The 12,282-nt window shown below is 39.8% G+C and overlaps 1 protein-coding gene across 1 annotated transcript; it reads left to right on the forward strand.

Moving 5' to 3' along the window:
* Window positions 1–2,532: 2,532 nt before the first annotated feature.
* Window positions 2,533–5,315, forward strand: LOC110525312 (cytochrome c oxidase subunit 7C, mitochondrial). Its single transcript, XM_021605326.1, has 3 exons — window positions 2,533–2,707; window positions 4,418–4,564; window positions 5,223–5,315. The coding sequence occupies exons 1-2, from the start codon at window positions 2,633–2,635 to the stop codon at window positions 4,532–4,534; spliced, it is 192 nt and encodes a 63-aa protein (XP_021461001.1). The 5' UTR covers window positions 2,533–2,632; the 3' UTR covers window positions 4,535–4,564; window positions 5,223–5,315.
* The last annotated feature ends 6,967 nt before the right edge of the window (window positions 5,316–12,282 follow it).

Here is a 12,282-nt window from a genome sequence, read left to right on the forward strand (position 1 = left end):
ACTCTCTTCTCACCTCTCTCTCCTTCTCTCACTTTCATCCTGTCTTTCTCACAGGTAGGCAGCAGGTAGTCACCATCAAAAACACCGGGGGGGGGCACTTTTTGGCAGGGGGACACAATTTGGCATGACAGGCCCTGTATCCTAAAGCTCGACCCCCAGCCCCGCACTACGAGTTATATAGAACAGAGTGCAATGGGCTGAAATGTTCTTCAAGCAGATTGACCCCAATGTAGCAGTCCATCAAGCAGAAATTGCAGGCTTTCACATTGACATGGTAATTTCCAGCCAAAGTCCTTTTCGAGGATGTTAACCACTCCACTTCCTCTATGGTAGCATGTATTGAGGGTACTAATATATTTCGTTGATATTTTTAGGCAAGACGTTACCATACAACACAATGATATCACTTACAGAGACACGTTCATTATCAGCTCATTAACGTGAACACAGTGGAATCCATTTGGAAAAAAGCAAATGTCACATCAGCAGTCATAGCAGGGACCTGATGAGAGGTGTTCATCACCACAGAGGGATGCATTGCAGATGTAGGACCTTCATTTGCTGTAGCAAACTGGCTCAAATTAAAATCCTAAATCTGTATCACCTCCCTGACCATAGAGAAACAGATTTCTCTGAAAATCTCTATATAAATAATTATGCACCCAAATGCATCACATGAACAATAAACTTGATCCACGTCAGATACTGTACATCACAATACACATTCTGGACTGTAAGTAGACTACCTTCAATTGTGCTCAGAATAGATCGATGCCAGAGCAATTTATAAATTGGACTGTATATTACTTGACATTAACGTTAATAATGCTTTATGTCTTAGTGAAGACTTTGTTTTTGTTTTTATGTTGTATCACAATTTATGTACTCCATAAATTATTGTTATTACCTCATGGATAATGAGAATAAATCTGCTGGATAAATGACATCTGCTACATATCCCGAGCTAGCTTAGCCTCGTGGGGTCAGATGGAGAGGGAGGACGGCGGACATCTCTGCGGAAATGGAGTCCCTAGAGAAAGCAAGAACAAGATCAGGAGCAGTGCAGTATTATCATAAGGAGATGTATACTTGGAAAACAGAGGAGGAATGGAGGGGAAAAGAGAGGGAGAAGAGGTCTAAAAGAGAGAGGGAAGAAGAGGGTGAGCTTGAGTCAGATAAAAATGGTTGGGAAAGGGAGATGGTTTGTTAAAGAAGAATGGTAGAAAGTGTAAGCAGAGGGAGCTGAAGACAGGAGGAGAAATGGAAGTGAGTGAGAAGTATCGGAGGTGGTAGGTGTGGTGAAGTTATCAGAGACTGAGTTATGCACGGAGGGTCAGGAAAAAGATGAGTCATGGTGGGTGAAAAAATAGTTGGGTAACGTGGAATCGGTGAGGGTAACCAGAAGTGGTCTAGTGATAATTGTTTGTGTTTCTGTTGGTCAGAGGGAGAATGTTCTCGGAGTAAAATTAATGGGGGCAAAACAAGTGAAATGTTTCACTCTCAAGAAAAGGGCACCACTGAAAGGAGTGACAACTGGGGTAGCAGTAAATATAAAAGTTGACCAGCTGAGGGGAAAAATTCCCGGTGTATGTGATGCTTGTCATTTGATGCGACGCAGACAGGATGGTGAGAGTGGGGAAACAGAGGAGTCATTGTCTGTCCTTTTGAGTATTGAAGTTGAGTCTTTGCCTGAAAAAGTCAAGTTAGGATATATAAGTTATCCTGTACAAGCGTATGTGCCAAATACATTACAATGCTACAGGTGTCAAGCTTATGGGCATGTGGCAGCAGTGTGTAGGAGGGAGGTTCCAATGTGTGAGAAGTGTGCACAAGGGCATGAGACAAAGGAATGTGTAGTATTAGGGAAAGTAGTGGAATGTCTTAATTATAGGGGTGCCCATGGAGCTGGGAATCAGAAATGTCCTGTGCGAGAGAGGCAGGTTGATGTTTCCAGGGTTAGAGTAGTGCAAAATGTATCATATGTTGAGGCAGTGAAGAAAGTAGAGGTAAATGGGTTAAGGGGGAGGAGTGGTGAGAGTAGTAGATACAGTATGTACCAGTACAGAGGGATAGACCAATAAGTGATATAAGTTTCAGTAAGATTGGATTTTTAGCATTTCTAGCAATGGTTATCAACTGTACTGCAATGATGGAATGGAAGTCGCAGAAAATTGAGGTTGTGGGGGCAGCTGCAGAGAAGTATTTGTGTGTGCGAGACTTGACATCAGAAGAGTTACAGAGTGTGTTAAGTGGTGATGTCCCATTCTTTCAGGATGATGTCATGAGGTAGGAATAAATACATTTAATTCGTGGAGTAGGATGGTGATCATTTTATTTGATACACTTTTGAAATTAGTGAGTGTAGTGTTAGATGGCATGGTATAACACATTTTTATTTTTCAAGCAAAGTATAAGGGAGTTGTACTCCAGTCTAGTAGGTGGCGGTAATGCAACAAATTGGATGCCAACCGCCGTTAAACGTCATAGAAGAAGAAGAAGACTACATTTCCCAGTCCTAGCTAACTCGTTTTGATTTCCCATAAGGCTGTTCAACATTCTCTCTTACAGCAACAAGAAGGTCGCAGACATTTGTTCTTGTTTGAAGGAACAAGCAAATAAACTCAAAATAATCATGCTGGGACAGGCTGTACGACGATTCACAACCTCCGCTGTTCGGTCCTCGCATTACTCTGAGGGACCAGGACAGGTAATCTCCCAAAATTGAAGGTTACAAATATTAGCTAAATAAAACCGCATTCTCATAACTCGGGCCTCACTCCGAAGCCTGCGTGGAGGTCACAAGCTAGTCCTCAGGTTTCAAAACCAAGCGCTAGCTATTTATGCTTTTTATTTCCGAGATGCAACAATATTGTATTTTTACTCCCACTTGTTTTGTTTTTTTACTTCCCGTAACATGGCTAACGTTTTGAAGTTGACGTTGTACACTGCTAAGCGCTAACATTAGCTAGCCAACTTAATGTCCGCCAGCTAATGTAATCTAACTATATAAGTTAACATCAACTACAGTAACGTTGCTGCCATAAACGTAATATCCCGTTTTCATTTATATGCAGGTTGCTCAATATAGGCCAGGGGCCACCACCAAAAATGTTGTTTCGTGACCCAGGAAACACAATTTCAACATTCCATAGATAATGTTATGAATGAACACATTTTTCTTAAATAGAAGTTCTTATTTTTAGTGTTGTAATCATAGCGCATCTTGGGTAATTTTCCTAGCGCTGTGTTTCGCATTGGTTAATTACTTTTGTTGCACACGTTCACCTTTTTATATAGCTACTGTTGTTGAACACTGACCCACAACTATTTGTGCTTTCGGTATTCGTCCTTGCATAAACTCAAGCAACATTTGTTACCGGTCCTTCAATGATCCAGATTAACCCCGAAACAAAAATGTATGTTAACCATGTACGGTGGTTTCCTCGGTTATAGGACGATTTGGCCGTTGTTTAGCCTACAAGGTTAGTAGGCAAAAGCAATTATGGCCCAAGATTTAGACAGCATAACGTGTGCTAGCTAACACCGCGTTCTAAACGTTCAAGGTCCGGACAGCTACATAAAGCGTCGAGAGAAATCCATTGAGCACCTTTCAACATATTTGGTGATTTCTCTTGTCCAGTAACGTTACATGTATTGCTTTCTGCAAGCAAATACAGCGGAACGTGTCACAATTGTAAGCAATATGTAACATGGCAACCATATAATGTTGCTAGGAGAAATTAGCCAAAATGTGCTTGGATTTCGAAATGGTACTTAAAAATATATATTTAATTAATTGAACCATTGTTAATATTCATACAATTATCTAAGTATAGTAATGAAACTGCAGTTTTGTTTCCTGGGTCACGGAATGCCTTTTCTGAAGCTTTTTTTTTTTTTTTGGTGGGTTGTCCTTTGACATGCATATTTGTCCTTCTAGCTAACTAATTCACTTGCTGGTTATTTTATCAGCCAGTTAACTAACTTGTGAGCCAAATGGAATTGACAACTTGCCCAACAACTGCAAGTATCGTCATTTAAGTAGATAGTCAGCTAACTATGGATTTCCCGAATTTGGCAGTGTTGCGTGATTAGACAGGCTAACGCTAGATATTTGACTTAGCTTGCTATATAGTGTAAAACCTTGACAGGGCCAGCTTCCAAACATGATTACTAGGGCTAGCTAGTTTGCTACAGTATACTTTGAGCAGACCATGTAACAGAAATGTTATTTCTGCAGTTAGCCAGCTACTTTCAGTCTTGCATCGAGTTTGCCACAGTTTTATTGGTTGACACTGACTGCCCTCAAGCTGTTTGCAGTCCAACTTGGATGTGTCCATGTATTGAGTCACATTTAACTGCGATAAACTCATTAAGTCATCTCTCAACACACTTTTGTTTTGTTTGTGTTAAACAGAACCTGCCATTCTCAGTGCAGAATAAGTGGCGTCTGTTGGGCATGATGGTGGTGTTCTTTGGCAGTGGCTTCGCCTTCCCCTTCGTCGTCGTCAGACACCAACTCTTGAAGAAGTGAAGTGACAATGAATGCCACGTAACCTCTAAGGTAATTGCCGCTGATCTATTTTTAATCTGAATGTCAGCACTGTTTGGCATTTACTTGCATCCCTATTGGAACAGTGACATCTATCACGATTGTTCTCTTGTTGTTCTACGGCAGACCTAAAGTAAATTACCCCAGTGTCTGTGGGAAACAGTTTCAAATGTCATGCAAGTTTATATTTTAGTTCTGCAGGTAGCCTGGCGTTTTAAGAGCTTTGGGCCAGTAACTGAAAGGTCATTTGTTTGAAATCCTGTGCAGACTAGGTGACATCTCTCTCGATTTGCCCTTGAGCAAGTCACTTAACCCTAACTTATCCTGAGCAACTTACAGGACCAATGTCTGCTAAATGACAAAAAATAGAAAATTGTGCTTTTTAAGGTAAGCTGGCACATATGCATAGTAATGTGACAGTTTATTACTGACCCTGATACATATCTGGTGGAAGTTGGCCTAAATTCCAATTGTCACTGACATTTATCTCTGGGGTGTATTCATTACAAAAACATTTACCGTTTAAGAACCAAACTGAGCATTTCAGGTAGGCCCCTCACCTTTCTGTTTAAGAAATACTTTGCAACAGAATGAATATACCCCAGGTGTTTACTCAGAAATTAGATTTGTCATCAGAATTCTGTAAACCTTATCAATCTGTCTTTTACAGGTCTGCACCCGAACATCTTTATCCAGCAGAACTCTTTGTTTCGAAGAATGGGAATCCCTAATTGTCTTTGTAAATAAAGTTCACTCAATTGTATATGTTTGTCAATTGTTTTTGTCTGTGAGTTTGTAGTGCAAACTGTGATGTCATGCTGCAGCAAATGTTTGGTGCTATTCCGTAGTCTTCATTTTAGCAGAAAGTGTCGCTCTTCATGGAGTCATGAGTTTTATGGGGGGGGGGGGGTTAGAATAATGTTCAGTAAGCAGAAAATTAGGAGAATGCATGTCTGAGACGACATGAATTTCTCTTTCATGCCAACTAGATTTGTTTCCAAGTGGTCTTTGTGTGTATTTAGCACGGACATTGGAGCCAGTGACTTTCACCAGACGAGTCACACAATTTGAGGGAGCTTGAACTTGAATTTGAGACAACTTGGAACTCACCAATCTGACTTCAATGTGTTTAAGGTGACTTGGAACTCGGGCAAAAAAAACAAAAGAGCTACGACTGGGGAGAAATCTATTTGAATGGTCATCCAACAGAAGCATCCTTCTTGAGCTCTGACTTTCTGACATGAAGATCACTAACATCATGATTTTACCTAGTTCCCAGTTACCTTGAAAGTGCCATAATTCTCTCTTGGTTGTTACAAACTGTGAGAAAATGAACTGTGCAACACCATTACTCACCACACGGGAAAGTAAAAAACGTTGTTGGCGACAAAGGGATTTTGGCAATAAAACCCTTTGTCTGCTACTTTCCCAGAGTCAGGTGAACTCGTGGATATCGTTTGCATGTCTCTGCCCGCAGTATGATGGAAGTTGCTAACTAGCATTAGCTCAATGACTGGGAGTCTATGGGAACTGATAGCATTCTTGACGCAATATACTTCTGGTCATTGCGCTGGCATTAGTTAGCATTGATGCGTGAAAGTCTCGTAACTTATTTCGTACTGGGTGCATAGACAAATGGCGTCCATGAGTTCATCTGACTCGGGAAGGAGATAAAGGGCTTCATTGCCAAAACCTCTGCGTATCCCTTTATTCACGTCTTACTTACACTTTTAAATGTTAGAACAAACGTGAGCAGCTACGTGTTTTCCTGGCTAGTTAGCTTTACATTTACAGTTTAGTCATTTTTTGATGTCAGGTTTTATACAACTAACGCTGGGTAGTTCTGGCTGTTTGAAACTGATGGTGACTGTTTTGAAGGCGTTTTTAATACTCTAGCTACAGAATTACATGCACAGTCACTGTTTGACTTCATGGTTAATAATGGATGTGCTGCCAGTCAAGACGAGAGAAAAAAAGAAGACGAGTGATAAGAAACATAAGTGATTATGGGTCTTGAAGTTGTGTTCCGTGTGTTAAGACTTTGTTTGGTGCTATCATGATCATGGCACGAGTGACCACCATGAACAGGGATGGTTTGGCCAAAAACCAACAGGTGAAAGTACCTCTCCAAGCCTGTAGAGTTCATAGACCAAATCTGTCATAGTTTAAATCTGATATTGTAGCGTCTTTAAATCCAGAGGGTGTATTTTATCGTTTGCAGGAGAGGGAGCCATAATTATATTTTTAATTGTTGAGATTGATATTAGTTTGACCTTTCAAGTTGACCTTTTTTTGTTACAGTTGCTGACTATTACAGTATAATAACTAATACAATTGGAATATTCAGTTTCAAACCATTAAGTAGGTGTGCAGAGCTGCAGTACAGGTTCCGCTGAGGGGATCAAAATCGACAACATCCGATGAAGCTGGAGCGTGCCAAATTCAAATGACAAAATCGTAATATTAAACATTCATGAAATACAAGTCTTACATTGTTTAAAAACGTAACTTCTTGCTAATCCAAACGCATTGTCAGATTTCAAAAAGGCTTTACGGCAAAAGCATACCATGTGAATTTCTGAGGAATTTCTGAATTTCCGCACCCCACACCAAAATACTTTTCCTAACCAGCACAGGTGTCACAAAATCCCAAATAGTGATAAAATAAATCACTTGCCTTTTAAGATCTTCATCTGTTTGCAATCCCAAGGGTCCCAGCTACACAAATGTTTTTTGTTCGATAAAGTCATTTATATCACACATGTCCGTTTAGTTGGTGCGCTTGATTCAGTAATCCACTCTTTCAACATACATACAAACGATTCCAAAAGGTAACCAGTAAAGTTTGTCCAAACAAGTCAAACAATGTTTCTAATTAATCCTCAGGTACTCTAATATCTAAATAAACGATAACATTTAATACGAAGAATAGTATGTTCAATAGGGAAGATCAATAACGAAGAGCGCCCACCTCAGTCACGCACGCAACAAGACTACATTTCTAATGTGACACCTTGGAAAAACTACAACTACTCAATTTTTCAAAAAACAAGCCTGAAACCCTTTCTGAAGACTGTTCTTAGACCATAAAAACTGCAATCTGGGAGGAATTCCTTTGAATATCCCATAGACTAGCATTGAAATGGACCGTGCCTCAACATTTTCCGGATGGATTTTCCTCGGGTTTTCTCCTGCCATATCAGTTCTGTTATACTCACAGACATTATTTTAACAGTGTTAGACACTAAAGAGTGTTTTCTATCGAATTATATGCATATCTTAGCTTCTGGGCCTGAGTAACAGGCAGTTTACTTTGGGCACGTCATTCATCCGAACTTCTGAACACTGCCACCTAGCCCTAAGAGGCTAATTAGTGAGCTGTGTTGCTGATTATTACAGTATAATAAATAATACAATTAGAATATTACATTAAGTTTCAAACCATTCAGTAGGTATGCAGAACTGCAGTAGTAACAACCCGACACAGGAAAATCATACAGTAGCAGAGAGTACAACATTGTTAAATGGAATATATATACAATTTTGAAGCACAGAATCATCTAGGATGTCTTTATGTGCTGTAGCATTAAGGTTTCCCTTCAGTGGAATTAAGGGTCCTAGCCCAAACCATGAAAAACAGCCCCAGACCATAATTCCTTCTCAACCAAACTTCAGAGTTGGCACTATGCCTTCGGGCAGGTAGCGTTCTCATGGCATCCGCCAAACCCAGATTCAACCTTCACAAATCAGATGGTGAAGCGTTATTCATCACTCCAGAAAACTTTTTTCCACTGCTCAAAGAGTCCAATGGCGTCCAGCCGACACTTGTCATTGCAACCTTGGACAAATGATTTTTACGCGCTTCGGCACTCGGCTGTCCCGTCTTGTGAGCTTGTGTTCTACAACTTCGTCAGAGCACTTGTTGCGCCTAGACTTTTCCACTTGACAATAACAGCACTTACAGTTGATCGGGGTCAATCTAGCAGGGCAGAAATTTGAGGTACTGACTTGTTGGAAAGGTGGCATCCTTTGACAGTGTTAACCATCTGTAGTTTTGTCAAGTCGGTTAGGACATCTATTGTGTGCATGACACAAGTATCTTTCCTAACAATTGTTTAGAGACAGATTATGTCACTTACAATTCACTGTATCACAATTCCACTGGGTCAGAAGTTTACATACACTAAGTTGACTGTGCCTTTAAATAGCTTGGAAAATTCCAGAAAATTATGTAATGACTTTAGAAGCTTCTGATAGGCTAATTGACATAATTTGAGTTAATTGGGGGTGTACCTGTGGATGTATTTCAAGGCCTACCTTCAAACTCAGTGCCTCTGCTTGATATCATGGGAAAATCAAAAGAAATCAGCCAAGAACTCAGAAAAAAAATTCTAGATCTCCACAAGTCTGGTTCATCCTTGGGAGCAATTTCCAAACGCCTGAAGGTGCCACATTCATCTGTACAAACAATTGTACGCAAGTATAAACACCAAGGGACCACACAGCCATCATACCGCTCAGGAAGGAGATGTGTTCTTTCTCCCAGAGATGAACGTACTTTGGTGCGAAAAGTGCAAATCAATCCCAGAACAACAGCAAAGGACCTTGTGAAGATGCTGGAGGAAACGGGTACAAAAGTATCTACAGTGCCTTGCGAAAGTATTCGGCCCCCTTGAACTTTGCGACCTTTTGCCACATTTCAGGCTTCAAACATAAAGATATAAAACTGTATTTTTTTGTGAAGAATCAACAACAAGTGGGACACAATCATGAAGTGGAACGACATTTATTGGATATTTCAAACTTTTTTAACAAATCAAAAACTGAAAAATTGGGCGTGCAAAATTATTCAGCCCCCTTAAGTTAATACTTTGTAGCACCACCTTTTGCTGCGATTACAGCTGTAAGTCGCTTGGGGTATGTCTCTTTCAGTTTTGCACATCGAGAGACTGACATTTTTTCCCATTCCTCCTTGCAAAACAGCTCGAGCTCAGTGAGGTTGGATGGAGAGCATTTGTGAACAGCAGTTTTCAGTTCTTTCCACAGATTCTCGATTGGATTCAGGTCTGGACTTTGACTTGGCCATTCTAACACCTGGATATGTTTATTTTTGAACCATTCCGTTGTAGATTTTGCTTTATGTTTTGGATCATTGTCTTGTTGGAAGACAAATCTCCATCCCAGTCTCAGGTCTTTTGCAGACTCCATCAGGTTTTCTTCCAGAATGGTCCTGTATTTGGCTCCATCCATCTTCCCATCAATTTTAACCATCTTCCCTGTCCCTGCTGAAGAAAAGCAGGCCCAAACCATGATGCTGCCACCACCATGTTTGACAGTGGGGATGGTGTGTTCAGCTGTGTTGCTTTTACGCCAAACATAACGTTTTGCATTGTTGCCAAAAAGTTCAATTTTGGTTTCATCTGACCAGAGCACCTTCTTCCACATGTTTGGTGTGTCTCCCAGGTGGCTTGTGGCAAACTTTAAACAACACTTTTTATGGATATCTTTAAGAAATGGCTTTCTTCTTGCCACTCTTCCATAAAGGCCAGATTTGTGCTATATACGACTGATTGTTGTCCTATGGACAGAGTCTCCCACCTCAGCTGTAGATCTCTGCAGTTCATCCAGAGTGATCATGGGCCTCTTGGCTGCATCTCTGATCAGTCTTCTCCTTGTATGAGCTGAAAGTTTAGAGGGACGGCCAGGTCTTGGTAGATTTGCAGTGGTCTGATACTCCTTCCATTTCAATATTATCGCTTGCACAGTGCTCCTTGGGATGTTTAAAGCTTGGGAAATATTTTTGTATCCAAATCCGGCTTTAAACTTCTTCACAACAGTATCTCGGACCTGCCTGGTGTGTTCCTTGTTCTTCATGATGCTCTCTGCGCTTTTAACGGACCTCTGAGACTATTACAGTGCAGGTGCATTTATACGGAGACTTGATTACACACAGGTGGATTGTATTTATCATCATTAGTCATTTAGGTCAACATTGGATCATTCAGAGATCCTCACTGAACTTCTGGAGAGAGTTTGCTGCACTGAAAGTAAAGGGGCTGAATAATTTTGCACGCCCAATTTTTCAGTTTTTGATTTGTTAAAAAAGTTTGAAATATCAAATAAATGTCGTTCCACTTCATGATTGTGTCCCACTTGTTGTTGATTCTTCACAAAAAAATACATTTTTATATCTTTATGTTTGAAGCCTGAAATGTGGCAAAAGGTCGCAAAGTTCAAGGGGGCCGAATACTTTCGCAAGGCACTGTAAATTAAAAATTTAATGCTCATGATTTTGGAATGAGACGTTCGACGAGCAGGTGTCCACATACCTTTGGTCATGTAGTGAATGTGTCAGGGGGCTACAGGGAATGTGTGCCGAATACTTTCGCAAGGCACTGTATATATATATATATATATATATATATATATATATATATATATATATATGTACCAGTCAAAAGTCTGGACATACCTACTCATATTTTTACTATTTTCTACATCAAAACTTTGAAATAACACATATGTAATCATGTTCTAACCCTAAAAAGTGTTAAACAAAACAAAATATATTTGAGATTTTTCAAAGTTTGCCTTGATGACACCTGCTTCATTAGTGTTCTACAATGTAGAAATAAAGAAAAACCCTTGAATGAGTAAGTGTATCCAAACTTTTAACTAGTGTATGTGTATATATTTATAGAGATTTGAGATATAGATATGTGTTTGTGTATATAAAAATAGTAGCCAATATTATGTTTCAATGTTGTAAGTCTGTCTTTTCAAGAAACAATTGTACCGCTTTACAACCGTAGCTTGCTAAAGTAGGGCAGCAGTAAGTAAGTAAGTAGTTCTGAAGTGGGACAGTCTTATAGGCTTTTCCAATTGGGGAAAGAGATCCAGTTTACACTTGGGACCCCTGTACTTAGGTTAGGCAGGGCTTTGGTTCCTGTAGTACTATGTCCTGTACATCATTCTTTTGTTTTACTGTTATTTGAGTGGGGGAAAAAAGTGGGAAACTTTTTGCATTTCCGTCTTCTGTAACCTCTTCAGACATCTATCCAACATATTAGTCCAACAAATTATAATGGTATGAAATCCTAAGATGTTTCCTAATCACACAAATGAATTATAATTGGGGTACAATTCGTACTATAATAATGGTGGCCCAGTTTATCTAACCTGCTGTCCCAGTCTACCAAATGCAAATTAAAAATGTTTTTGACTTACGCAAATGGGTGTGTTATGTCTCCTGTGAAAAATCTATATTTTTAAATACAAATTTATTAGTTCACATCTGGAGGATTTCAGAAATGTGTCATGTGTTGGGCAAATAATATGTTGGATAGATGTCTAAAGAGGGTACAGAAGATAGAAATGCAAAAAGTGTCCCACTTATTCCGAATTCAACCCATATGTAATGCCGAAATGAGTATGACATCCTGGCATTTTTTAAATTTCACATACCCTAAAGGCCTAGGCTACTATTTAGAAGTACGGGTAGTCGGACACGGCCAATGACTTCATATCTACTGTATGTCCATTCAGTAGGAGGCTCTGTCGCACATCTCCCCTAGAGACTGCCTGAGGTTTTTCAAACGAATGTTTCTTTGACTGAAGAAAGGACTCTGCTCTTGAGATATTAGGCCCAAATAATTCTGCCTTGAGGTGTGAACAAAACTGCTAACTGTGTGCTAGCATTCTATTATCAGAATATTTCATAACACAAAATA

This window comes from Oncorhynchus mykiss, chromosome 6 (genome assembly GCF_013265735.2).
Source record: "Oncorhynchus mykiss isolate Arlee chromosome 6, USDA_OmykA_1.1, whole genome shotgun sequence".
In the NCBI taxonomy this organism is placed as follows: domain Eukaryota; kingdom Metazoa; phylum Chordata; class Actinopteri; order Salmoniformes; family Salmonidae; genus Oncorhynchus; species Oncorhynchus mykiss.